Below are 27,423 nucleotides of genomic sequence, written 5' to 3'. Positions count from 1 at the left end.
GGGATGAGGAAGGGCAAAGCCAAGGGAGACACCAGCAGACACAGAGGACACAGAATGTGTAGAAAACAAAGTAACAAGCCATGACCCATGTGGTAGAAGGTAGATAAGAAACACTGGTTAGGGGCTGGAGAGATGGCTCAGTGGTTAAGAGCACTGGCTGCTCTTCCAGAGGTCCTGAGTTCAATTCCCAGCAACCACATGGTGGCTCACAACCATCTGTAATGAGATCTGGCACCTTCTTCTGGCATGCGGGCATACATGAAGGCAGAATGTTGTATACATAATAAATAAATAAAATCTTTAAAAAAAGAAAAGAAAAAGAAACATTGGTTAATTTAAATGTAAGAGCTAGTTAGTAATAAGCCTGAGCTATTAACCGAGCATTTTGTAATTAATATTTGAGAGCTGTTGGTAGGACAGGAACTTCTGACAAAAGGCTTCAACAACTTACTTGCACTATGAGCTTATGTAACAGTGACTGAAGAACTGAAACCATGAATCATGTCAGTAAATTCTTACCCTCTGCCCTTCTGAACCATCTTCCCAATCTCTATCTCTCACTGAACGAAGTCCAGCTGCCATGCCCACTCCTCCCACCCCCCATCTGCCAAGGCAAGGTGATCTTCAGTTTCTAGCCTGAGTCCCTTCCTTTCCATCTCCCTCTCAAAGAGACAGTTTCTGTCTCTCTCTTCTCCCCTTCCTCCTGTTTCTCTCTCTCTCTCTCTCTCTCTCTCTCTCTCTCTCTCTCTCTCTCTCTCTTTCTCTCTCCTCTTCTCCCCTTCTCCCCTTTCCCTTCCATAATCCACTAAATAAATATCCAACCTCACTCTGCATGGCATGCCTATTTATGTCTCTGTCTCTTGCCTGCTGCGTGGCTCCCTGCCCAGGACCAGCCGCCTTCAGAGACCCGTGGTGTGGTCTCGTGGTATGCCCATCCACGAGGTATGTCTCTCCTCGTGTCCCATCAAGGTCTCTCACCCACTACGCGGCTCCCTGCCTGGGACTGGCTGCTCTTGGGACCCTCTGCCTGCTGCCTGCTACCACTTTGGGGACCTCTGGTGTGGTCTCATGGCCCACTGCCCACTGCCACTTCGGGGACCTGCAGCATGGTTTCAGGACCCATTGCCCGTTGCCTGCCACATCAGGGGACCTGCAGCATGGTCTCATGGCCTGCTGCCTGCTGCAGCCACTTGGGGATCCACAACATTTTACTTTTACCATAACGCTACCTATGTAGTATCTCATGGATGGGACCAAACTGCAAGAAAAGTCAACACCTACAAATACCTGACAGTAGCTTCAATCATAATAAAAATCAATACCTTACAGTTGAGTTCAATGTATGGCTTTCATTGAATCTTTCTTACAGATGGGTTCTGCTTTTGTTTGTTTAGAGACAAAATATCACTCACTGTGTACCCTTGGTTGGCTTAGAACTCACTGACCAGACTGGCCTCGAACTCACAGTTCACCTGCAAGAGCCTCCAGAGTGCTGAGATTAAAGGCACACCCTGTTTGTTTTGGGTTTTTTGCTTGTTTGTTTGGTTGGTTTGGTTTTGTTTTTGGTTTGTTTGGTTTTGAGACAGGGTCTTGTTATGTAGTCTGGGCTGACCTGGAACTCATGAAACATCCACTCTTACCTTTCAAATGTTGAACTGGGAGACAGGTGCCACATGACCAGCTGTTTTTCACCAAATTTCTGAACTATGTTATCAGGAATCCATGGGCTCAAGTAGTCATCCTGACTCTGTGTGTGGAGTAGTGAAGTCACAGCAGCTGGATTCCCTGACTCTTAGTTCCTTCTTACCTTATACCAGAGGTAAAGTAACTTCCCCTTATACCGTGAAGCTCAGCCTCAAACACACATGGAGCACACTCTTCACTCTACAGGGTAGTCTTAAAAGCACGCCCTGAACCCACATGCAAACCCCGTGCCTTTTACTCACTGGGGAAGTCCAAAGATTCTTCGTAACTGTGGCTGCTTTGCATGTTTTCTTGTGCATGCGTGTGTGCGTGCGGGTGTACAGGGTTTGAGTACATTTCTATTCCTAATTTAGAAACAGCAAATTAGAGGGGAGTGACTGACAGATGGAGTGACAGATGTAGGTGGGCATAATGCCAAAATCAAGGAATGACAGGCAGCTGTCACAGATGGCACAAACAGGAGAGACTAAAACCCAGAGGACTAAAGTCAAGCCAGCAGTCAGTAGCCACTAAGGAAGCAAATGTTCTTCCCCATCAAGGGGCCTAAGAAGACCTCACAGTTTCAGGGAAAAAAAATTGAGATGTATTTAGGATCACCCTTTGTTATTTAGCAAGATCCTGTCTTGAAAGTAAGGGAGGGAAGAGTGGGGAGGCTGTGCAATAATAGCCCTGAGTCATCAAAAGAAATGTCAAATTACAAAGGCAAGCAAATGCACCACTGGTTTTAAGGAGATGTCAGCAAAAGTGGTTAAAAATAATAGCGGCCTGGTGCTTACAGTGATGCAGTCACCTTAAAAATATCACTTACGAGAATAACCCTCTCTACACAAGCCACAGTACTTCATACCACATTCGAGGAGCCCGAGACCAACAAATATTGAAAGGGGTTTCATCAGTCAGTGACCTACCAGATCACACAAAAGCGACACAAGAGAAACCACAGGTCACATCTGAGACCTCGGGGAAAGGCTTCCTTCCCCAAGAGTGCCTGCTGGCCTTCCAAACATTTGCCTTGCAGGACAAACATCCCCACGCAGAGATCAGTGTCAGCCACAAACATGGGTGTGTAAATCGCAAGAAATTCTCGGTTGTAAAGCAGGGGAATGGAAGAAGCTGGGAAAAGAGAGAAATGAAGAAAGCAGAAGAGAAGAGAAAATAAGAGTTGGGGTTTTGCTAATTGTGCTACAGAGGTCAGCCCAGGGAACTGTTGCACTGCGTAAAACTCCCGCACACGCTGGGCTGTACGCCGCTGCTGCTGCATAAACGGACAGAATGTCTACACTCCACAGCTGGGGATCAGAGCAATCTCCAAGGTCCTAGGCTCACCCAGGCTGAAACAGGAGCTAGAAGCAAGGGACGAGGGCAGCAGTTCTCAACCTTCCTTATGCTGCGACCCTTAAATACAATTCCTCATGTTGTCGTGACCCCCAGCCATAAAATTATTTCTTTGCTTTCAGATCAAGATGTGAGCTCTCAGGTGTTCCTGCCACAATGCCTTTGCTTGGCCATCATGGACGGCAATTCTCTGAAATCATAAGTCCAATGCAATACTTTCATTTATATCTTGCCTCGGTCACAGTGTCTTGACAACACAACAGAAAAGGAGCTGATGTGATTTGTTAATCTGCAGTAAGTCCTCAGGAGTCAGTTCAAGGCTATTCCATCTGGCGGAACAATAATAGTAGGGGCACCCCAAGGTCATTGACCTATCCGGTCACAGGTCATGGCCCTGATAATAGTGCCATGGGATAGAACATACTAAGCAAGTGTCCCACCACTGAGCTGCCCCCCAGACCATCGCCAGCTGGTTTTGTCGCTATTTGTTTGAAGGAGACTTCAGTACCAAGGACTGAATCCAGCCTCTCACAAATGCTACCCAAACAAACATTCAAGTGCCGAACCACTCACTCAGCCCACAAATATGGTGGTGCATGCCTGTAATCCCTGTACTCAAGAGGGTAAGGCAGGAGCAAAAGTATCAGCAGCTCAAGGCCATTTGTGACTGCACAGCCTCTGATATGTCAAAAAAATTTAAAATTTTAAAAAATAAAAAAAGTCAGATGCAGTAATAAACACCTTCAATTCCAGCACTCAGGAGACAGAGGCTGATTGACCTCTGTGAGTTCAAGGCCAATCTGAGCTACATTCCAAGTCCCAGTCCAGTAAGGACTATACAGTGAAACCTTGTCTCAAATTAAAATTTTAAAGATTATAGACAATATCAAAGGGAAATATACAGGGATGCAAAATGTTTTAATATATACAGTATACAGTCAGTCTGGGGATACAGCTTGGTGGCAGAGCACTCATTCAGCATGCACAAAGCCCCTAGTCCAGTTCCCAGTAGCAAAATAGAAGAGGGCAGGGAGAGATGACTTAGTAGGTAAAGGCACTTACTGCTAAGTCTGACGACCTGACTTCCATCCCCAGGACCCTCAGGACAAAAGCTTACCAGCATACATATACACATGCACACATACAAAATAAACAAATGTAAAATATTTTAAAAGCTATACAAATCAGTATATCTGATATATCAATCACATTAATAAAGTGAAGGATTAAAAATATATTAACCATTCAATCGATGCAGAAGTCAACATTATTTTATAATAAAAATCCTCAGAGTCGAGATTCCATCTTATACCTGTAAGAATGGCCAAGATCAAAAACACTGATGATAACTTATGCTGGAGAGGCTGTGAGGTGAAGGGAACACTCCTGCATTGCTGGTGGGAGTGCAAGCTGGTACGGCCCCTTTGGATATCATTAAGGCAATTTCTCAGAATATTAGGAAACAACCTTCCTCAAGACCCAGTAATACCACTTTTGGATATATATCCAAAGGATGCTCAATCATGCCACAGGGACAGGTGCTCAACTAAGTCCATAGCAGCATTGTTTGTCATAGCCAGAACCTGAAAACAACCTAAATGCCCCTCGATCGAAGAATGGATAAGAAAAATGTGGTACATTTACACAATGGAGTACTACACAACAGAAAAAAATAACGACAGATTGAATTTTGCAGGAAAATGGATGGAGCTAGAAAACATTATTTTGAATAAGGTAACCCAGACACAGAAAGACAATTATCATATGTACTCACTCATAGGTGGTTTTTAAACATAAAGCAAAGAAAACCAGCCTACAAACCACAATCCCAGAGAACTCAGACAACAATACGGACACTAAGAGAGACTTACATAGATACAATCTACATGGGAAGTAGAAAGTATAAAAAGACAAGATCTCCTGAGTTAATTGGGAGCATGGGGACCTTGGGGGATGTCTGAAGGGGGAGGGGAGAGGCAGGGAGGGGAGCAGAGAAAAATGTCGAGCTCAATAAATATCATGGGGAAAAAATGGTCAATGCAAAAAAAATCCTCCGAGTCGGTGATGAGGAGATGACAATATAGCTCAGGAGCAGAGCACAGAGTAGGAAAGAGCTCCGTTAGTAAAATTTGATATCTAGCACCTACACTAAGAAAAAAACTGGTGTGGGGCTGGAGAGATGGCTCAACAATTTGTGAGAGCACTTGCTGCTCTCAGAGAAGACCCAGATTCAGTCCCAGCACCCACAAGGTGGTTTACAACTGCCTATAACTCCAGTTTCAGGGGATCTGACTCTGCCTTCTGGCCTCATTGGGCACAACACACATGGTGCACTTATACACATGCAAGCAAAACACTCATACGCATAAAGGTAAAAACATCCAAAAGAACAAAAAAGCAAAGGAGGTTGTGGTGGTAAACACTTGTAGTCCCTGCACTGGAAAGCTGAGAGAAAATAGCCCCTGGAGCCCCCTGGCCAGCCAGCCTAACCTACCTGGTAAGCTTCCGTCTCATAAAACAAGGGCAGGAGAGATGGCTCAGAGGTTAGACTGGCTGCCATTTCAGAGGGCCCAGGTTCCATTCCCAGCATCCACATGGCTCACAACTGCCTGTCACTCCAGTTGCAGGGAATCTGACACCTTCTTCTGGCCTCCTCAGGCACCAGGCATGCTCATGGAACACATATGCATATGCGAATAGAACAGTCATTCACACAAAATAAAATTAAATAAGGCAAAAAAAAAAAAAAAAAAAAAACAGAAAGGTGAATAGCTCCTGAAAAATGAAACCCAAGGTTTATCCTTGACCTCCAACACTCCCCCGACTCATACACCGGGGGGGGGGGGGGGGGGGGGGGGGACACGTGTTATTTAGGCCAGCCAAGGCTGCATAGTGAGAGACACCGGGCTAGAACAGAGTTGCAAGTTTCCTCACCCCTGGGTAGCTTTCATAGTGCCAGAAGGTGCCATATCCACTGCTGGGGAAGAAAAAGTCCTCAGTGATCTTACCCAGCTGAGAACCGTGCCTGCTACAAAGCCCACCTACCAGGCAAGCTGTCCCTCTGGCACAACAGGGGATGTGACTGTTGTGTGGTTAACCAACCACTTTGTGATTGGATTTGAGGCCGGCTTTACTGGAGGGAGGGAATTCGCGCCTGGTACTGTAACCCTTGTCTAAAGCCCATGGGACAGGAGGTCGGAGGCCTTAGGGCAAACCTGCTACTGCGGGGTTGCTGAACGACACGGTAGCCAGCTGCCTTCCAGATATTAATATGCATACGTGCAGATTAGTGCCGCTCTCAACCTTGGTCAGAGAAGCTTCTTTTGCTCTGGACAATGATTGATGCAGAGGCTCCCCGCTGGTCAATGTCCATAGGACAAGTGGCTCTGAGTGCTCAGCCCAAATAGGACATCTATGTCACCTGCTCCAAGGCTGAAGGAACGTCTCAGTAGAGAGGGTGGGGAAAAATGGAAGATCTGGAGGATGGGGGGTGCTGTGAAATGTCACTGCACTCATGAACTCCAGCAAGAGCTGCTCAAGGTGAGTCAGTCCACACGGCATCAGAATCGGGGCCGGCGCGGGTCGCACTGGGCGCTAAAATCGATGGAGGAGGAGGAGCTCGTTACTTTCTTCAGTGGTCTCGCCCAAGCACCAGTAAATAACTCCCCACGAATGCTCGAATGCTCGTGCAAGTAAAACTCAGCAGGTCACAAATAAACAAACAAAAAGGATGTGAAGTGGGAAGGAGACTTGCTGAGAAAGACATGGTTCATAAGAGGGAGAGGGGAGGAGAGAGGGCAGCAGAAAGTGAAAATGACCCAAATGTGTTATATAAATGTATGGAATTATCAGAAAAATCATACTTTTAAAGGCATATTTTTCTCAAGCAGATGGCAAAGACCAATACCTGATTTGTCCTCTGACCCTACTTACAAACTGTGTCACAGACACACCCACATCACATGTGAAGGTGAACACACAAACACCACCCACACACACCACACACACACATACACACCACACAAACACCACATACACACTACACACACACACAACACACACACTACACACACACACCACACAAACACACACACACAATAAATACACGTATTACAGTGCTTGCAGCCTAGGGCACAAAGCAAACTGAGGCCAGGCTCAACTACGTAGTCAGACCTCATCTTGAAAACATGGACGACTTTGAACTGATCTTACAGGCGCGCACCACCATGCCTGCGGGCTCTCACGGAGTGCAGAGGGAGAAGTAAGGTCACAGAAGTTAGGTAAGTGAAGGAATGAGGAGCACAGAAACAGGGTAGAGGAAGTCAAGCTGCGCCTGTTTGCACACGACACTAGGCCATACATAGGAAAACTCAGGACTCCAGCCAAAAACTGTTGGAACTGACAAGTTCGGTAAGGTTGCAAAATATAAAACCAGCATTTTAAAAATAATTAGCTCTTTTATACACCAATACTGAAATTGCTGGAAGACAAATCAAGACCCATTCCCGTTCACAATAGCTGCCACAAATAAGGTCCCTGAAATAAATGTAAACAAGGAAATTCATGATTTCTACAATAAAAGTCACAAAACAACAAACGCTTAAAGCTAAAGAGAATACACACACACCTACACAAGAGGAGCCAGGCATGGTGGGGTCTTGATCCTTTGATCCTAGCACTTGAACACAAAGGCAAGTTGATCTCTGTGAGTGTGAGGCCAGCCTGGTCTACAAAGAGTTCCCAGATAGATAGGGCTACATTAAGGGGCCTTGTTAAAAAAGAAAGATGTTCACAGACTGAAGAACGGCACTAAAATGTCCGTATTACCCAAACAACCGACAGTATCAGTGCAGAGTACACAATGACGTTCCTCACAGAAGGAGAAAAACAATCACAACCATAGGGAAATAAAGACCTGAGTTCAAACCCTCAGAACCCACACACAAATCTGGGCATGGCCACACTGTCAGTGGCAGACACAGAAGCATCACTGGGCTTACTGGCCACCAGCTTCAGGTTCAGAAAGTCACCCTGTCTCGGTGCATCTCAGTGGAGTCAGTGGAGTACGGTAGACGGGAAGAGCTCAGAATACCTGACATCTCCCTCTGGGCTCTGCTTGTGCACACAGCTTTATTTTAAATCACAAAATTCTTGGGGGGGAGGGGGAGGCGTAATAGCTAGAGCAATCTGGAACATAAGTGAAACTTGGGAGACAGACGCAGGTTTGGAGCCAGCCTAGTCCACACAGCAAGTTCCAGACCAGAAATGGCCACACAGTGAGACCCTGTCTTAACTTTAAAAAATAGAAAGAATAATAGAACATTGGAGAAAAAAAAAATAAGAGGAAGAGGAGGATTCCCAGAACCCAGGGGTAGGAAGACAGATAGCACGGGTGAACTGGAGAAGACGAATAACTTCTAAGGTCCTACAGCGGTCAGCCGGCGGCTGACAACAGTTTGCTGAATGTTTCAGAACAGCTGAGCGTGATGACGCACGATGAGATGCAGAAACGCCAGCTACCCGGCTGATCATCCACGCTGTGCACACAGACTACAAGCCACAACTGGGGCTGGAGAGATGCCTTGGCCCCAGGCTAGGCTCATAGCCAAAAGCATAAGATGCCATACTGCTTCCCATAATACATACCGCTACTATGTGCCAATATACATATAAGCAGGCACAGTGGCACAGGCCTACAACCCATGAAGATCCCAAATTCCTGGTCAGACTGAGTGGCATGGTGAGTTCAAGGTCAATGTGTGTTGCACAGCAAGGCCCTGTCTCAGAAAGAGGAGTAGGAGGAGAGGAAGGAAAAGTGCATAAACTAAGTGGGTAACTATTGCAGTACACCATTACCCATGACCGCCTGCAAATCCGGGAAACTGGAAGTGGCATACAAGGCCAGGAACAGGACTGGCAGCTAGGTCATCTGATAAAGGCTAAGAATTACAGGTACAATTGTATTGTCCTACTTCATTTAAAAAAAAAAAAAAGCTGTTCTTGAAGGGGAACAAGTAGGAGCACATAAAAACAATTGCGACAAGCAATCAGAATTAGGGAAAGGAGAGGTGTCCTGCTTTCTTCTTCTTTTTGTTTGTTTGTTTGCTTGCTTGTTTGCTTGGTTACTTGGTTGGTTAGTTGGTTGGGTTTTTGGGTGGGGGGCGTTGAGGAAGTTGTTTTGTTTTGTTGAGGAGGTTTGTTTTGTTTCTGAGACAGGATTTCTTTGTGTAACTTTGACTGACTGTCCTGGAACTAGCTCTGTAGACCAGGTTGACCTGGAATTCAACGAGTTCGGCCTGCCTCTGCTTTCCTAGTGCTGGGATTAAGGGCATGCATCACCACCCAGCTCTTCCTTTACTTTTTAATACTATATTAAACTTTCTGCTTGCTTGTTTGAGACAGGGTTTCACTGTGTAGGCCGAGCTGGCCTTGGAAAGCTATCTAGCTGCCTTCTGGAATTAAAGGTATGCTCCATCATTAAAAAAAAAAAAAAAAAACAGTTTGTTTGCTTTTTGAGACAGGGTTTCTTGTCTGCAAGGCTGGCTTCAAACTTGCTAAGAAATGACCTTGAACTCCTGACTCTGTAGAGGCCTCTGTCTCCCAGATGGTGGGGCTACAGGTTCCACCACACACAGTTTACACAGTGCTGGGGATCAAAACCACAGTCGCATGCACGCGAGGCAAGTTCTGTACTGACTGGGCTACCTCACCAACCCTTAAACTAAGATGAATTGAACTTTCACACAAAACTTTTTAGGGGTAGTACTGGTTGTTGAATTCAGAGCCTCCCTTTGAGGGCTTATTTAGCTAGACCCTCACAGTATACATTAATTTTTACAATTAAAATAATTGTCATAGGCATCCATTCCCCAACTCCTTCTTCTTGATTGGGCTCACACCTCCACTTCTGCCCAGTCCTCCATATCCCCATTCCTGCCCCATCTCTACTTACAGATACAGGCAGCAGCCAGCAGGCGGGCAGCAGCATAGGGAGCAGCACAGCTCGGGAAGAGGGGCTGCACCATGTAGTTGGCAAAGGTGATGGCAATGACGGCCTGGCTGGTGGGTTCGATGATGAGCAGAGAAGTCCAGAGGCGGATGAAGGCAAGAAATCCTCCGAAGGCCTCCAGGATATAAGCGTAACTGGCCCCAGATTTCTTAATGGTGGTACCCAGTTCGGCATAACAAAGGGCCCCAAAGACGGAGAAAATGCCCCCAACGGCCCAGATGACCAACGAGAGGCCAAAAGAGGCACTGTACATGAGTACACCCTTGGGGGAGACAAAGATGCCGGAGCCAATCATGTTCCCCACTATCAGGGACACGCCGTTAAGTAGTGAGATCTCCTTCTTCAGTTTTACCTGCTCGGCCACTGGGCTGGCCCCATCTTCCAGAGCAGAGGAATCTGCCTCGTGCTGGGCAGCCGCTTCATACTTGGTAGTGTCGACCATGGTGGAGAGGAGGAAGGCCTTCACCAGCTTGCTTGCATTGCCCTCTAAGGAAGAAAGAAGGCAGGGTTGGCAACCGCACAGCATCTCTCCCTCCCACGCTGCAGGGTCAGCACCCACCACTTCAGAGACCTTTCTCACTTCCGACTTCCCTCAAGCCTTGTCAAAATGACCCCAACTGGACTTTTCCCCCAGAAGAAAAGCATCCCGGTCTCTCAATCCCGAGTCTCTTGTGACACGGGCCAGGCAGGAGGCAGTTGAGTAGCTCTCCGTATAACCACAGTGGTTTGAACCTTTTTCTGCCTCCCCACTCCCACCACCCCCAAAGAAGTCTGCCTTCCCTCCGATTTCACTTTCAAATGTCACTATGCTGAGTAGATGCCTGAAGGAGGAACCAGCCCTGCAAGAGACTAATTTGCTGGATCCTCTTTTTGCTGATAGACTGCTAGCTCCCCTGAATCCTGTGTGTCTGAAGCTTTCAAAGGGACGCATGGCCACTTCCCTACTTGGGAACATCCATTAGCAAATGGTCAGCTGGCATCTTCAATATTGGCAAAGCCCAAGCAGCCCCACCCATCCTGAAAAAAGACAGGCAATTCTCTTTATGTTGCTTTTCCTTTTCCAGATACCTGTCCCAGCCTCTACCATCCCAGGTCCCTGCCACCCAATCGCTTGCATCCACACCAGCCAAAAAGTAGGAACGACCTTTCAGAAGAGTGATCCAAATACACAGTAGGACCCAGAGGTGACTGGAGGCAGTGGGTGGTGGCCGCCCACCCACCACAGAACTGCTGGAGACATACCAGCCAAAACCAAGGAAAAGAGCTAAGGCTGGGCAGCAGATGTCTGGAAACACAGAGTTAGAGACAGCTGCACAAACTAGGAAAGCTTAGTCAGACAAATGGGGAAACACTAGAGCAAGAGGCGCTGGAGCTTGAGGAAGTGACGAGACATGCAGAACAGCAGAGAAGGGTTAGCAAGGGGACAGGGTGGGGCACACTCACTCCCTGGCTCTGGATAGAAGTGGGTTCCCACAGCAATGGTCAGCAGCAGGCAAAGAGGCGTGCACCCTCCAAGAACAGTGGTCTGGCCTGCTCCTCCTTCCTCCAGCAGTCAAAGGGAAGCCTAGACAAATGCCTCCCGGATTTAAGTCAGGTCAAGAAGGGAGGAGGAGGTGAGAGGGCTAGAAAAGGAAGGGGTGAGGGAAAGGGAGAGGATTGTTAAGCAACCATCTGGGTCCAAGGTTCACAGGCCCTTTCACATCTGCGAAAGGGGCAGCTTGGAGCTCTTGGCTCAGCACTTTCTGTGATAAGAAGGTGCTCGCTCAGGAGTCTCCTTTGTCAGCTCTGCCCCAGGACAGGAGGCCCAGAGGGAAGGGACAGCCAACTGGGTGTGTTCTCTGCAATCCTGGAGTGTCCAGCAAGTCAGCAAGGGGAGAGCAGTGGCACAGACCTCCAGGTCCTCCATGTCCCACCCAAACCTCACTTCTCTCTCACCCCAAACAAAAAAAGGCAGGAAGGGCTATAGAATGCAACCCATTGTTCATATGCTGAGATTACAGGAAGTGTGAGAGCTGCTCAGACGCCCTGTGTGGGCGTCCTAAGAGAGAGCTCTGTACACTTCCCCATGCGGGGAGAAGGGCAACAACCTCTAAGCTCAAGCCATCCCCCTGGATGACAGCTTGCGCCTCAAGCTATTTCCAAAGAAATATGATTCAGAAATGAGATCAAACTTCTGGGTACAACTCCATCCCACCAGTGAGCTCTTTCGTCCTTAGGGAAACCTCTGGAACATCCAAAAATTTCTATGAGGGGCGGTGATGGTGCATGCCTTAATCCCAACACTTGGGAGGCAAATCTCTGAGTTCAAGGGACGCCTGGTCTACAGAGTGAGTTCCAGGACAATCAAGGCTATGCAGGGAAACCCTGTCTCAATAATAATAACAAACAATAAGTGAATCAATAAGTGTATACATATCTATGGAGGGCTGGAGTGTCACTCAGTGGTAGAGTGCTAACCTACCCACACACAAGTGTGCAAATAAGGTTTCATGAGCTATGCTAGGCAGGCCCAGGATCAACAGAACAGGTTCCACATTTTGAAGACCACAGTTTATTCTGTCTTTAGAATCTACTTTAAATGTGGTATTGAGTCTTTTTTGACACCGAACTGTCTGTCCCTTCTTCTATCCTCCTACCCCTTTTTGATTATTCTACAAAAATATCCTGAAAATTAATCTCTACGGCTCACCTTCCCATTCCGGCCTGTTAAAACTTTTAGATAAACTTTTAGATAAACCATAGACCATGCTGGAGGATGGAGAGATGGCTCAGCAGCTAAGAACATTGGCCCTTCTTGAGAAGACCAGTGGTGGCTTGTAACTTCAGTTTCAGCTCTGATGCCTTCTTCTGGACTCCGTGAGCACTGTGCACTCATGGTACCCAGACATATGCAATCCAAACACCCATATATGTAAAAATAAAATTTAAAAAAATTTAAAGCTCATGTTTCTGACAAGACATCCCCGCATATGTCTGAAATTCACCCGGAAGACATTCTTCTTTTCTCCCAGCATCCCTCAATGCTTTTTATGCTTTCCAGAAAAACAGGGCTTGAGTTCTTGCCCAGATCAGACATGCTGCTGCGTGTTTCAGGGCATCGTCTCACTGAACTGTATGCACCCCCATAAGGCAGGGACCATACACTCTGTGGGGTACCAAAGCAGAGGGGAGGCAGCAAAGATCACAGAGCTATGCTATCTTCTCAACTTCCAGCGGTGGGCCCTGCTGGTCGCTGGTCACAGGAAACCACTCCAGGGGGCCCCCTAATGAGTTACCTAGAGAAGTCTGGGATCAGATTGAAAAGAAAGCCCCTGCGGTCTTAGGCGGCGGTGTGGGGGAAAGAAAGCATGACATTGCCTTCGGGCTGCTCCTGTCTTGATCATTTGGGGAGTGATGTGACATCTAGGGTGCGCACTACTAAAAGCACAGGGAAACACACAGCCTTTTAGGATCAAAATACACTGGCACCAATGGAGTATAAACCCAAATCTATGATAATGATAATAATAATAGTAATTAATAATAATGATAATAATAATAATATAATGAATTCAGAAAAGAAGAAAGGAGGAAAGGAAGTGTGGGGGGGGGCGGGGGTGCCCGAGCCTGAGTTCATGGCTGGCATCAAAGTGAAATCCTCAAGGAGCTGAGCCAGGTCAGCCCAGGACAGAACCCGCACCCCAGCAAACAGCATGCCCTAGTGGTCTCACCAGGAAGTACCACAAATGGATTCATCTTCCCAGCCTGTTGCCATTCATGGAAACGGCCCCACTTTTCTCAACCACTGCCTAACACCAAAGACAAGAAGTCACCAGGGCTGGCAGCTCACTTTCCTCCCTGAGACCCTGGCTCTCAGAGTAATGCTTGCCCCATTTGGGCAGCCTGGTAAAGCAGCATTCCCGGAGGCTCTCCTTGTAGGAGCTCAGCCAAAACAGATTTCACAGAAACCTTCAAACCCCTTGTCATTTCCTTGTCCTTTGGTGTGCTCATCTCTGAGGACATCATGGCTATCAGAAAAAAGAAAAATAAAATATGCTCATTCTATAGCCTAGAGAAGTTTTCATTCGCAAGTGGATACCGGGCATGGAGTGCCTCCCAGAGCAGCCGGCCAGTGTTGAACGACTACGCTCCAGGCTCCAACAGCAACACTAGAACACTCTTCCTCTCCTCCAGGAACCTGCCGGCAGTTCAGTCTTGACTCCTCAACCACCACGCTCTATGAGCTATGGTAAGAATACACTTTCTGCCTGAGACCCCAGGGCTTGCTTTCTGCTACCCAACGGGTTCATCCCTGTGCCTCCCTTACCAGAAACAAAACAGATACAGGCTGGTGCTGTTAGAGTCCTCATCCCTCCACAATAGCTGCTCAGCCCCTCCCTCTCCAGCTCCTCCATTTGTTTTTCTATATCCCACTTAACTAAGACCGTCCCTTTAAAAAAAAAAAAAAAATTAAATAAAGAAACTGTTTACTGTTCTGCCCAGGACTTCACATTAACCAAAAGCTGAAGTCTCCCGGCAGAAGGCTCTACCCAGACAGGGCCAGGGCTAGGGGCCAAGAAATAAGTCTCTCCTTGGGCAATGTTCAGGTACTCCATCCTCCTCCTGGGCTTCCCACACATTCACTTTCCCTGCTTCCCCGCCTCTTACCTGTCTGGAGACCTTTGAGCAAGTGCAGGGAGGAGGGGGCTATCAGCACACTAGGGTGAGGGGGTGCAGTTAAGAGAATCAGGTGTGTGACTTCAGCAGCTGCTGACTCTGAGAAGCAGAAAGAGCAGAGGGTGACGGACCAAAATGGAAAACAGGAAAACACATGTGCGACTCTGGCCGGCAGTGGGGAGGGGCCAGAGGACGGGCTGTAGCTGAAGCTGCCTGGTCAGACCCAGAGAACCTCAGAGCCTGCTGGCACCTAGGCATCTTCTCCTCTGTTGGGCTCCTCCTCCCCACAGCAGCCCCCCCCCACCCCCCCACCCCCGTCTTCCTCGTTGCCCTAGCTTGCTAAGCACTTCTGTGCACCCAGCAATGTAAAGTGCCCTTCTATTTCCAGTGACAGGCCAGTGAAATTCTTCAGTAGTATCTCAAGAGTCGGTGCCATGTTAGCCTCTCAAACAAACCAAGGAAGCCAAGGCATAGCCATGAAGGCCACCTGTGGGCACAACCAAGCCTGTATGCAGATGTCAAGGAGCCCACTGACAGCTCAGATCCCTAATTGGCTGAGGAGTTAACAGTGAGTCCGAGCTGCTAGATAAAAAACAACTAGTTTTGTGCCACCCTGGGCACATTCCTGAGTTGGCAGCCTTTCAAGCCACTGCTATTGAAATATCTGCTGAATGTTGACTTTGCAGAAATGGGGGAAATGTGATCTTGGAATAAAAAATAGAAGAGGAGTGGGGAGATGTTTCTGCAGGTAGAAGTGCTTGTCTTTGAAACCTGACAAGCTGCTCCTAGCCCTGGAAGCTGGGGGAGAAAGGGAACACGACGCCTGAAAGGGCTGGCCTCTGCCTGGGTGTGGTGGCACAGGCTTCAATCCTTTAATCCCAGCACTTGGGAAACAGAGGCAGGCAGATCTCTGTGAGTTCGAACCCAGACTGGCCTACATGAGTTCCAGGACAGCCAGGGTTAACACAGAACTTGTCTTAAAAAAAAGACAGAGAAAAAGAAGAAAAAAAAAAAACTTGTCTTCTGGCACATTTGCTCTGTGGCACGCGAACACCTGTACACACATACACTCACACACAGGTGCATAACACTAGTAAAAAATAAAAATGTTTAGCCAGGCATTGGTGACATACGCCTTTAATCTCAGCAACTCTGGGAGGCAGAGACAAGTGAATCTCTGTGAGTTCGAGTCCAGCCTGGTCTACAGAGCAAGTTCCAGGACAGGCTCCAAAGTTACACAGAGAAACCCTGTCTTAAACAAACAAACAAACAAATAAAAATGTTTAAAAACTACATGAGCCCTTTTTATGTTAGCGATGTCATTTGCATCTCTTGGTAGGCCTAGTAAGCCACTGAAAACGTAGCCGGTATAAATCTCCATGCGGGGGAGTGCCGCTTCGCAGCACCAGAAGCATTTGCACAATCCCGGGTGTGACAGCTGACTTTAGGCAGCCATCAGCCTGCTGGTCTCCAGTCCACACCCTGAAACTTGCACCTGCGTCCCGCGAATTACTCCTGATACGGTCCAGGTGAGGACTCGAGAATTCTGACTGGAGACTAGAGATAACACTGTTGAGAGCACACGCTGCTATTCCAGAGCCACCTCCTGCGTCAGGCAGCTCCTGATTGCCTGCATCTCCAGGACATTTGACACTCTCTCTGGCCTCTACAGGCACTCACGTTCATGTGCAGTACTACGCATAGTCCGTACACACACTCAAGGAATAAAATAAATGTCAGAAATAATCCTGGCTGCATCACGAGATAGGAGCCAAATCACACGTCACCAAAAGGCAGAAATCAGAATTCACTGGCACCAAATCAGAATTATTCCAAGGAAAATGTAATGTCCTTTTAGATCCAGGCTGCTCCTTGCCTGACCGGCCCTTTAGTCTTAGCCTGGGGACAGGTCCAGGTTATTGGGAGGGGGATGACAGTCATAAGATGAGAGATAGAGTCGCCCCTGCTTTCTATCACAGAAGTCTGGCCTCTCTCCTGGGACCACACAACAACCTCACTCCCACTAAAGAGCTGTGGCAACGTCTGTCTGACCATTCTTCCTGCTAGGAACATTCTTATCTACGACATTTTTCATTCCTGGTATTATTGGTCAGTCAATAGGAGATTAGCATCAGAAGAGCTCAGTCCGCCATTGTACCCTGCGGGGGAGAGAGGCTCACACAAACCACCAATAGACATTTGCTGGATTAATAAGTCAAATGATGAACAATGCTGATTTCTCAGCTGGTTGGGCTCCTGGGTGGGTCCTTGAACTTGCCCTCCAGGTCACTTAGTGTGACAACGTTTAGGTTAAAATAAGGACAGTTCACAGACACTTAATCTTTTCCATCTTAATGGCCTTAAGGGGAGGAGTGTGGTTTTCAATTTTACAGGCCTAAAAGAGTTTGAATTTTACTTTTAGAGCTTGGTGGCTGAGCACTTACCTAGCACAAGATCCTGGGTTCCATCTCTAGCAGTCAGTGGGTGTATGAGGGTTTTAGGGCTAGTCATGGTAGCTCAAACCCAGGATTTGGAATGTGGAGGCAGGCGGGAGGATCTGGAGTTCAAAGTCAGCCTCAATACTTGAAATGAGTCTGATTCAAAGATCCAGTCTCCAAAAAAAAAGGGGGAGGGGGGACTGGTGGAGGACTGGCTGGGTGTGATGGCTAAGTAGCTAAGATCGATGGCTGCCTAAGCAGGCAGGACCTGAGTTCTAATCCCAACGCCTGGCAAAAAAGCTACTTTGGGTAGAGAGACAGGAGGATTGCTGAGTCTTGCTGGTTGCCAGTCAGGCTCCAAAATGGGGTGAAAGGCCTTGTCTCAAGGAAACCGGTAGAGAGATCGAGTGTGCACACCCTGCATCTTCTGACTCTGGCACGATCGCCCACACATACGTGTTCATACACCACACTCAACACGCATGCACACCAGAAACGAAATTGGCTTTTGTTTAGTTAATGGAAAAACTAAAAGGCCCATACCTAACGTTCTTTCCTGGGACCCCAGCTAGATGCGGCCCATCCCCCTCTACCAGCTGGTTCACCTTTGCCTCTTTCTCCCACGCTCCCTCCCCAACCACTCTCATTTCACTGGGGCCCCGCCGGCACCTCCCTTTAGTTGGCTCTTCCTCTTGGTCTGTAGCGCTAAACTCTGGGCCGCTCAATACCTGACCTAGCCACAATGCCCTTCGATGCCCTCGAATGAGCAGGTGCCGACCAGCGCTCTGTCGGAGTGGAGACCAGGACTCCACTCCACCCTTCTATTCCCTTCCCTTGTATCTAAGATACTCTAGAAGAAGGAATTGTGGTGAATGACAGAGAAGGCAGCAAAGGTCTGGGAACCCCAACACACACACACACACACACACACACACACACACACACACACGCCGCCTTAATCCGACCCAGCGCCTGCAAGATTAGTCCCCGGGAAACGACCGCGGATACCCTTAGAGACGTGTCCTCTGCCCAGGCATACTCAGCTTCCTCTTCCCTCCCTCCCAATCCAGCCAGAGCAGGCAGCCAAACCGCGGTCTAACCAAAAGCCCCAACCCCAGACGGCCTCTGCCTCCAACCAAGAAGCAGACCAGGCCGCGAAGCCCCGGGGAGAGCCGGCGACAGGGCCGGTGCCAGCCCGCAGCCAGGGGCGGGGTCTCCCGGACTTCTCTGCCAGCCTTCTTGTTCAGATTCTCCGCCCCCTCGGGGGAACTGTTGCATCATCTTCAAGGTCCCAAATTAAAATGGCCAGGTTGCCCCGAAGGTGTCCTGAGTAGTCGCCAGGAGGCAGCACTTAACCAAAAGTAGAGGCAGCAAGGGTGCAGCGAAGAGTGAACTTCCCAGTGCACCTTTCTTCAGATCCAGGCCCAGACAGATTGGGAATCTCAACCTGTAGAGGTGGCAAACGCTTGTAATTCCGGCACTCAGGAGGTGGAGCCATGAGGACAGAGAAGTTCAAAGCCATCCTCGGCTATATAGCAAACTGAAGGCCCGCCAGGCTCAAAAAGAAAAAGACTGAAAGAAAAAGGGTATTGAAGGACCAAAAATATAGTTCATTGGGAGTGCTTGCCTAGTATACATGAGTTCCATGTTCAACTCACAGAGGGAATGATAAAATTTGTGTCTGTTGTCAGGTGGTGCTGGTGCACACCTTTAATTCCAGAACTCGGGAGGCAGAGGCAAGAGGATCTTTGTGAGTTCGAGGACAGCCTGCTCTACAGAGTGAATTTCAGGACAGGCAGGGTTACAAAGGGGGGGTGGTCTGTGCTGAAGGCATATGTATGTATGAACCTATGGGGGATTGGGTGGGGATGTTCAGACAAGCAGAGACCGGAATACCTTAGGTGTCTTCCTCTACTGCTATTCATCTCGTTCCCTTGAAACAGGGTCTCTCGCTGATCTGAGGCTCACCAGTTTTGATAGGCTATCTGGCCAGCAAGCTCTCAGGACCTGCCTATTTCTGTTCTCCCATACAAAGATAATAAATAGGTTCGTGGAGTCAATCCTGGTTTTCAGGTGGGTGCTAGGGAACACTGAAGGGAACCGATCCAGTTACGTGACCTACTCTCAGAATCAGTCCAGGGTTCATGAGCCAGGGTTGGGATGTCACAATGGCATCCTGATTGCCATGATGTCAACCTACAGATCCTGGCATCTAGTCCATCAAAAATGCTGGACCAAGCACAGATGATTCCCAGTCCTGAGTCCTGAGTGCCCATGCGGCAGGATGCAACCTTTCAGGAAGGTGAAAGATGGCGTGAGCATTGCAGAAGACATGGAGTACTTTCAGACCAGGAACAACAAGTTCAGCAAGAGGCTCTCCATCGCCCTCTGGAAATGGCTCTGACACTTGTGTGCATCTAAACCAGCAGGCCAGCTCGCAGTACCCTGTGATCGCTGTGCTTGCACTGCAGGCCTTTGGTTTTCATAGTTTCTTCCAAGTCTAACTGGGCAGCCAAGTTAAATTCTGATTATGAATAAAAAAATAAGAAGTCGGGCAGTGGTGGCACACACCTTTAATCCCAGCACTCAGGAGACAGAGGCAGGCGGATCTCTGTGAGTTCGAGGCCAGCCTGGTCTACAAGAGCTAGTTCCAGGACAGGCTCTCTAAAACTACAGCGAAACCCTGTCTTGAAAAAAAAAAGGTAGCAAAAGGGGCATCTAATTTCACAGAGCAGTGGACTTGAGGAAAAGTAACAGTGTCTAAACCCAGAACAGAGAGATGTTTGGATAACACTGGGTGCACAGTGGGGAAGGAGGGGCGGGTGAGTGCATAACAAAATGCAAAAGCTAAATTTGGAACCTGGCATCCTTGACTTGAACAGCAAAGGAGTCTAGGAGAAACACGGGAATCTCACGTCAATTTTCTATAGCGCTGGATTCCGCTGTTCTCAGATGAAGCACAGAGGACATTCAGTGTGACAAGACAGCCATTTTCCTGTGGCTGAGACGACTGAGTAAGTCACTAGAGAGGACTGAGCCAATGCCAGACTCAGCTGTTCCATAATGTTCCAAAGCTGGTGGACTAGAGAGATGGCTCAGCAGTTAAGGGCACTCACTGCCTTGCAGACAGACCGAGGTTCCATCCCCAGCACCCACATGGCAGCTCATAATTGCCTGTAACTCCAGTTCCAGAGGACCTGATGCTCTCTTCTGACCTCCAAGAGTTCCTGCACATGCATGGTACACATACATGCACTCAGGTGCACACACATGCACTCAGGTACACATACATGCACTCAGGTACACTCAGGAACACCTACATGCACTCAGGTACACACACATGCACTCAGGTGCACACACATGCACTCAGGTACACACACATGCACTCAGGTACATACACATGCACAGTACACACACATGCACTCATGTACACACACATGCACTCATGTACACACACATGCACTCAGGTACACACACATGCACTCAGGCACACACACATGCACTCAGGTACATACACATGCACGGTACACATACGTGCACTCAGATACACACACATGCACTCAGGTACACATACGTGCACTCAAGTACACACACATGCACTCAGGTACACATACGTGCACTCAGGTACACACACAGTCATAAAAATAAGCTTTTTTAAAAAGAATGGTGGCAGCGGGTATGAGGGCACACACCTTTATTTCCAGCACTCAGGAGGCAGAGGCAGGTCTCAAAAAAAAAAAAAAAAAAAAAAAAAAAAAACCCTGCAATGTTAGCAGTTTATTTACTTATTGGTTTTTCAAGACAGGGCTTCTCTGTGTAGCCCTGGCTGTCTTGCGACTCACTTTGTAGACCAGGCTGGCCTCAAACTCAGAGAAGTGCCTGCCTTTGTCTCTCAAATGCTGAGATGAAAGCCTTGTGAGACCACCTCCCAGCGACCACCTCCCAGCCGCAGTCTATTTATAACCAATGGATTGCACCTCTGTTAATCAAGCTAATCATGTCAAAAGCTGGACTTGCCTTCCCTTCCTAGAGTTTCTCTATTTTGGAGTTCTGATCAAACTTCCTGTCCTGTCCCCCTAGGTCTTTCTCTACTGAATGACCATACATGGCTTTTGCTGTTTTGTTTTGTTTGACAGGATCTAACTGTGTAGTCTTGACTGTCCTGGAACTCACTATACAGACCAGGCTGGCCTCAGATTCACAGAGATCTGCCTGCCTCTGCCTTCCACATGCTGGGATTCAACGTGATTGTTATCACACCTGGCACATATCCCCGTTTTTCCATGTGTTATTGTCTATATTATTATTCCCCAAGGTGACTGTATGAAGATACCATCTTTCTGATTGCTGCAGAATATTGACTTTTGCCAAAGGCTTAGTGAGACAAACTTAAGAACAGTATCATGGGGCTGGAGAGATGGCTCATGAGTTAAAAGCACTGGTTGTTCTTCCAGAGGACCTGGGTTCAATTCCCAGCACCCACATGGCAGTTTACAGCTGTCTGTAACTCTAGTGCTAGGGGATCTGATATCTTCACACCAATTCACATAAAGTTAATTTTTTTAGATTCTTTTTTTTTTTTTTTTTTTTTTTTTTTTGTTTGTTTGTTTGTTTGTTTTTCGAGATAGGGTTTCTCTGTGGTTTTGGAGCCTGTCCTGGAACTAACTCTTGTAGACCAGGCTGGTCTCGAACTCACAGAGATCCGCCTGCCTCTGCCTCCTGAGTGCTGGGATTAAAGGCGTGCGCCACCACCGCCCGGCCACATAAAGTTAATTTTTTTTAAAAAGAGAATGATCCAATCTTTAAAAAAGAAGAAGAAGAGCTGGGCGGTGGTGGCGCACGCCTTTAATCCCAGCACTCGGGAGGCAGAGGCAGGCGGATCTCTGTGAGTTCGAGGCCAGCCTGGTCTACAAGAGCTAGTTCCAGGACAGGCACCAAAAGCTACAAAGAAACCCTGTCTCGAAAAACCAAAAAAAAAAAAAAAAACAAAAAAAGAAGAAGAAGAAGAAGAAGAAGAAGGTGGAGGAGGAGGAGGAGGAGGAGGAGGAGGAGGAGGAGGAGGAGGAGGAGGAGGAGGTAGGGCCCGGGTCTACCCTTGTTCTTGGGGTTCATCTTGAGGATAGTTTCTGGTCAGCCAGCTAAAACATTCTGTTTGATCCTGTGCTCCCTCTGCCCCACCTGGTGATTAGCTGTAGGGCATTGTTGACTCCATCTTTGATGTGATAATTTCCCACCTGCCTGGGTGGAAATCCTTGTGCAGCAAGCAGCGAGGTATATAAGGATTTCCCCAAGGTTAAATAAACGCATTCGGCTAATCTCCTTTCAAATGACCCAGGTCTCTTTGTGTGTTCTTTCAATCTCCAGGCCCTTGCCCGACTGGCGTGAGGTACAGTGGCACGCAAACTGTACCAAGGGGGTAACACAGAATTGGGTGTTACAGAAGAAAAGAAGTGTTGTTCAGTCTCTATTCTGACACTACCTGCAAAAAAAGTAAATCCATGGTCTTTTTCTGTGTGTATATATGTATTTATGTGTGTGTGTGTTGCTAGAGATCAAACCAGGGCCTCACATATGGCAAGTGCACACACTACCAGTGGGCTACAGTCCCAACAGTCACATTTCCATCCATCTCCTGGGCCTTGAAAGCATCAAGAAAAGTTGTGTGACGGTTGCTCCAGCACTGTCTAATCTCCTTTGTGGGAAAAACATATGAAAGTACTTATGTAGAAAGATTTATTTTTATTATTTTTAATTATGTGTATGTGTGTGTGTCTGTGTGTGGGTGGGTGGGTGTGTGCACTTGAGTGCAGGCTACATGGGTCAGAACCCCTGGAACAGATAATTCTGAGGTGCCTGATATGGCTTCTGAGACTCAAACTCAGGTTCTTTGCAAGAGCGGTAGAAGTGTTTTGAAAAGTAAGGGTATGGAAGGGGCTGGAGAAACAACTCAATGGTCAAGAGTGCTGGCTGCTCTTCTGTAGAAGAAGTTTGTTCAGTTCCTAGCATCCTGTCTTGGTATTCTGTTGCTGTGAAGAGACTCCACGACCACAGCAACTCTTATAAAGGAAAACATTCAATTGGGACTGGCTTGCAGTTCCAAGGTTCAGTCCATTACTGTCACGGCAGGAAGTGTGGTAGCAGGCAGGAAGATGTGCTGCTGGAGAGGGAGCTGAGTTCTACATCTAGCAGGAAGTGACAGTGAGCCACTAGGCCTAGCTGGAGCTTTCTGCCCCTTCTCCAACAAGTACCACATTTCCTACTCCAACAAAGCCATACCTCCTAATAGTGCCACTCTCTGTGAACCTATGGGGGGCATTTCCATTCAAACCACCACACATACACACAGGATGGCTGTCATGTTCTGTAACTACAATTCCAAGGGATACTATGCCTTCTTCTGGTTACCATGGGCACTAGACATACATATGGTACACATATATACATAAAGGCAAAAAAGATCACGGAACAATAGTAGAATAGTAGTCTGTGTCTGTGCCTTATTTTGCTCTAACTTTGTGTAGTGTTTTGATTTTTCCGTTACCACAGGCTGGCCTTGAACCCCTTCTCTTATTTGCCACCCCTCCCCCAGTGCATGCTCTGTCACCACACCCAACTCTCGATTGTTTTATTCTGTTTTACTTGGGGCAAGGTAGCAATCTGGAGCATCTAGTTAACGCTTTTTGTTGTTGTTGTTGTTGTTGTTCCCATCCCCTCTTTTTAGTTCAGTCCCATCCTTCATCATTCTTGTTATCAGGTTTTACTTCTTAAACCAGGATCCACCTTCCCTTCTTTCAAAGTACAACTCAGAAACATCTCCAGTATAAAAACCTCCCAGTCACACCTTTAATCCCAGCACTCGGGAGGCAGAGGCAGGCGAATCTCTGTGAGTTCGCTTAGGCCAGCCTGGTTTAAAAGAGCTAGTTCCAGGACAGGCTCTAAAGCTACAGAGAAACCCTGTCTCTAAAAACCAAAATAAATAAATAAAAATTTAAAAAAAAAAAAAACAGTCTTACAGAAGGAAATGGAAGCTTGAAGATAGGCTGTTATACCACTCTCTTATGTTCTTGTCCTTGTCAGCAGGTGTTTGAAACTGTAACCCACTAATGGGTACATTTGTAGCTTTACCATAAAGGACTCTGACTTACACCATCACCCTGAGCTCAAGAGTTCTAAATCAGCCTGGGTTACATAGCAAGGCTCAAAATGGAAGTGGGAGAGGCAAGGAAGGAGGGAGGGAAAGAGAGAGAAAGAAAGAGAGGGGAAAGGAAGGGAAAATGACTCCTTCAAAGGCTGAAATAAATATCAAAAGAAAATAAGCAAAACCAGGTATGGTAATTCAAAACCTGTAATCCCAGTATTTTGAGGGGTAATATTGAAACATTGAGGGCAGCCAGGGCTACCTAGCAGGTACTGTGTCATCCAGAGCTGCATAGCAAGACCCCATCTCAAAAGTGGTGGTAGGCAGGTAAGGCAGAGCTAGCTTTAAAGGTTTAGTATCCTGTATTTGAAATGCTTGGTATTGTTAACATCTAGGAGTCTTTTTTTAAATGTGTAAGTGTTCTGCCATGTATACCTGCAGGCCAGAAGAGGGCATCAGATCCCATTACAGATGGTTGTGAGCTACCATGTAGTTGCAGGGAATTGAACTCAGGACCTGTGGAAGAGCAGCCAGTGCTCTTAATCCCTGGACCATATCACCAGATCCCGGTTTTTGGCATTTAAAGACAGGGTTTCTCGGTGTATTCCTGGCTGTCCTGGAACTTGCTCTGTAAACCAGGCTGGCTTTGAACTCATCCTCCTTCGTCTGTCTCCCAAATGCTGTGAATAAAGACATGTCCTGGCTAGGCATCAAGGGATCTTAATCAGTTTCATTTCCATTGCCAGTTAAGGAATTAACACTCTGAAAATTCAGAAAAATCTCAAATGCAGCAGGTAGGTGTAATGATTGTTCTGTCTCTTTAAGACACAAGCCACACCCACTCCCTCCCCCATCCACTGAGGCAGGCAGGTCTTCAGCTTCCAGCCTGAGTTTGTCCCCCACTTCCTCTCAGAGAGGCAGCTTCTACTTCTCTCCCCACTTTTCCCTTTACCCCACTTCTGTCTCTCTCTTCTCTCTCTTTCTCTCCCCCTTCTCCCTTTTCCTTCCCCTCAATAACCCACCTAATAAATATTCAACTGCACTCTGAATGGGGTGCCTATCCATGTCTCTTGCCCGCCCACCATGTGTCTCCCTGCCTGGGACCAGCCACCGCTCAGGGACTGGCAGCCATCTCTGCCTGGGACTGGCTGCTCTCAGGGCCTGCTGCCTGCCACCACATGGCCCGCTACCACCACTTGGGGACCTACAGCATTTCTGCTGCCTGCTGCCGCCACCGGGGATCCTGCAGCATTTTTAATTTTTCCATTACAGTAGGAGCAGAGAAATCTCAACCATAATAAACAGGAGTAGACAGAATCAGCAGTTGAAGAGGGGCTTTTATTGGAGTGAAGAAACAGATGAGTCAGACACACAGAGGGAAAAGACCCTATGCAAAGGAGAATGGGGGGACTCAGAAAGGCGAAAAATTCAGTGTCTTCTCCAGGTCTGGTTTTGTTTTGTTTTTTAATTCTCTGAAGAATTTTCCTCCCCTAATTTAGGGTTGGTCAGTTTGAAGACAGGATGGATGATTGACCCACAGCTGCTTTGTAAGGTGTCCTTATCTAGCCTTGAATTGATGGAGCCAGTTCATCAGCAGGAGGCCTACGAGCAGGAAAAAAGGTCAGAAGGCCCTTGGGTTTTGGGTGTTTTTGTGTGTGTGTGTATTGGCCTCTTCCCTGCATGTATGTCTGTGAGAGGGTGTCGATCTTGAGGTTACAGACAGCTGTGAGCTACCATGTGGGTGCTGAGAATCGAACCCAAGTCCTCTAGATGAGCAGCCAGTGTCCTTAACCACTGAGCCATCTCTCCAGGTCCAAGGCCCTTGTTTTAAGCTGCCAAGCTTTTGGTTTCTCTGTGTAACAGCCCTGGCTGTCCCTGAACTCACTTTGTACACACCAGGCTGGACTTGAACTAAAGGCGTTAGCCACCATTGCCCAGTTCCGGCCAAGTATTTTTGTGTATGTGGGAGATGGACCCAAAGTCTAAGCGCACTAGGCAAGTACTCCACCACCAGCACTATTACGAGCCCTTAGTACACCTGGTTTTTGACTAAAGTGTCTTCATGATACCAGGTGTGGAATTCTCCTTGATTTTGGAGCACTTCAGAGCTCAGTTTTCAGGACTGGACCAAAGTATACTTAACTCATGAGAATGTATTTTGGACGCTTTTAAAAAGAGGACTCAGAAGCTGGGCGATGGTGGCACAAACCTTTAATCCCAGCACTCAGGAGGCAAAAGCAGGCAGATCTCTGAGTTCAAAGCCGGCCTCGACTACAGAGCGAGTTCCAGGACAAGCTCCAAAACTACACAGAGAAACCCTGTCTCTAAAATAAAAAAATAAATAAAAAACAGGAATCAAATACAGATGTTGGTGGCACATGCCCTTAATCCCCCTGCACTCAGGAGGGAGAGGCAGGTCTACACAGCTAGTTCCAAGACAGTCGGAGGTACACAGAGAAACCTGTCTCGTGAGGTGGGGAGACAGGGTTTGGTGGGGGGGACCAGAGCCTTATATCTCAGCATTCTGGAGGCAGTTCAATGCCAGGTCTACATACTAAGTTCCAAGACAGACAGAGCTACATAGGTTAACTCTCAAAAATAAATAAATAAATAAAAAATTAGCACCAGTACAACTTCCTAACGGTGTCCTCTGAGTTCTATTTCCATGAATGTTCTCACAAATAGCATGCACTTTTCCTTCCCAGCACTCGGCTATAGTATTAGTCATGTCTGTGATCAAGTGTCTTCTCTAGACCCAATGCTCTAACTGATGAACTGGTTTAGCTACCCTTACAACTTCCTAAACCCACTCACTACTTCTTCGGTTTGGTTGGACGAGAAACAAATTTTTCTGGTTCGTTCTATACTAGATCATGTCTTGATCCGAAAACCAGTGTTAAAAACCAGGCAGAGTGCTGCACAAAGAGGTTCGTTGGAGGCTTCTCTTCTGAATTATCCCAAAATTCCAAAGCCTGGATGCACGCGCGGGACAGGTCCTCCTGCCCAAAATGCCCAGCCCGCAGCTGGCCCTGACTTCCGTACGCTGAGCCAAGATGGCGGGGCCCGCGATTGAAAACCACATTCAAGATGTCGGCTTCCGGTTTGCCCCGCAGCGTCGCGCGTGGCCACCGGGGCCACGCCCA

At 47.6% G+C, this 27,423-nt stretch overlaps 1 protein-coding gene across 3 annotated transcripts in view; it reads right to left on the bottom strand.

The window, feature by feature from the left end:
- The window catches only part of Slc7a7 (solute carrier family 7 member 7), a 43,173-nt gene extending 31,511 nt beyond the window's left edge, over positions 1-11,662 (bottom strand). The window contains exons 1-2 of one of the 3 annotated variants that reach the window (XM_057786052.1): positions 11,492-11,662; positions 9,992-10,534 (exon numbers count right to left, since the gene is read on the bottom strand). In XM_057786052.1, the coding sequence (XP_057642035.1) occupies positions 9,992-10,490 (499 nt within the window). In that variant the 5' untranslated portion in view covers positions 10,491-10,534; positions 11,492-11,662. Of the gene's footprint in view, positions 1-9,991; positions 10,535-10,619; positions 10,779-11,192; positions 11,212-11,491 lie in introns of those variants that run through there. The other 2 variants (XM_057786054.1, XM_057786053.1) reach the window with 2 other exon arrangements.
- Positions 11,663-27,423: the final 15,761 nt, after the last annotated feature.

This window comes from Chionomys nivalis, chromosome 12 (genome assembly GCF_950005125.1).
Source record: "Chionomys nivalis chromosome 12, mChiNiv1.1, whole genome shotgun sequence".
Lineage (NCBI taxonomy): Eukaryota > Metazoa > Chordata > Mammalia > Rodentia > Cricetidae > Chionomys > Chionomys nivalis.
This window is presented reverse-complemented; position numbering and strand designations above follow the sequence as displayed.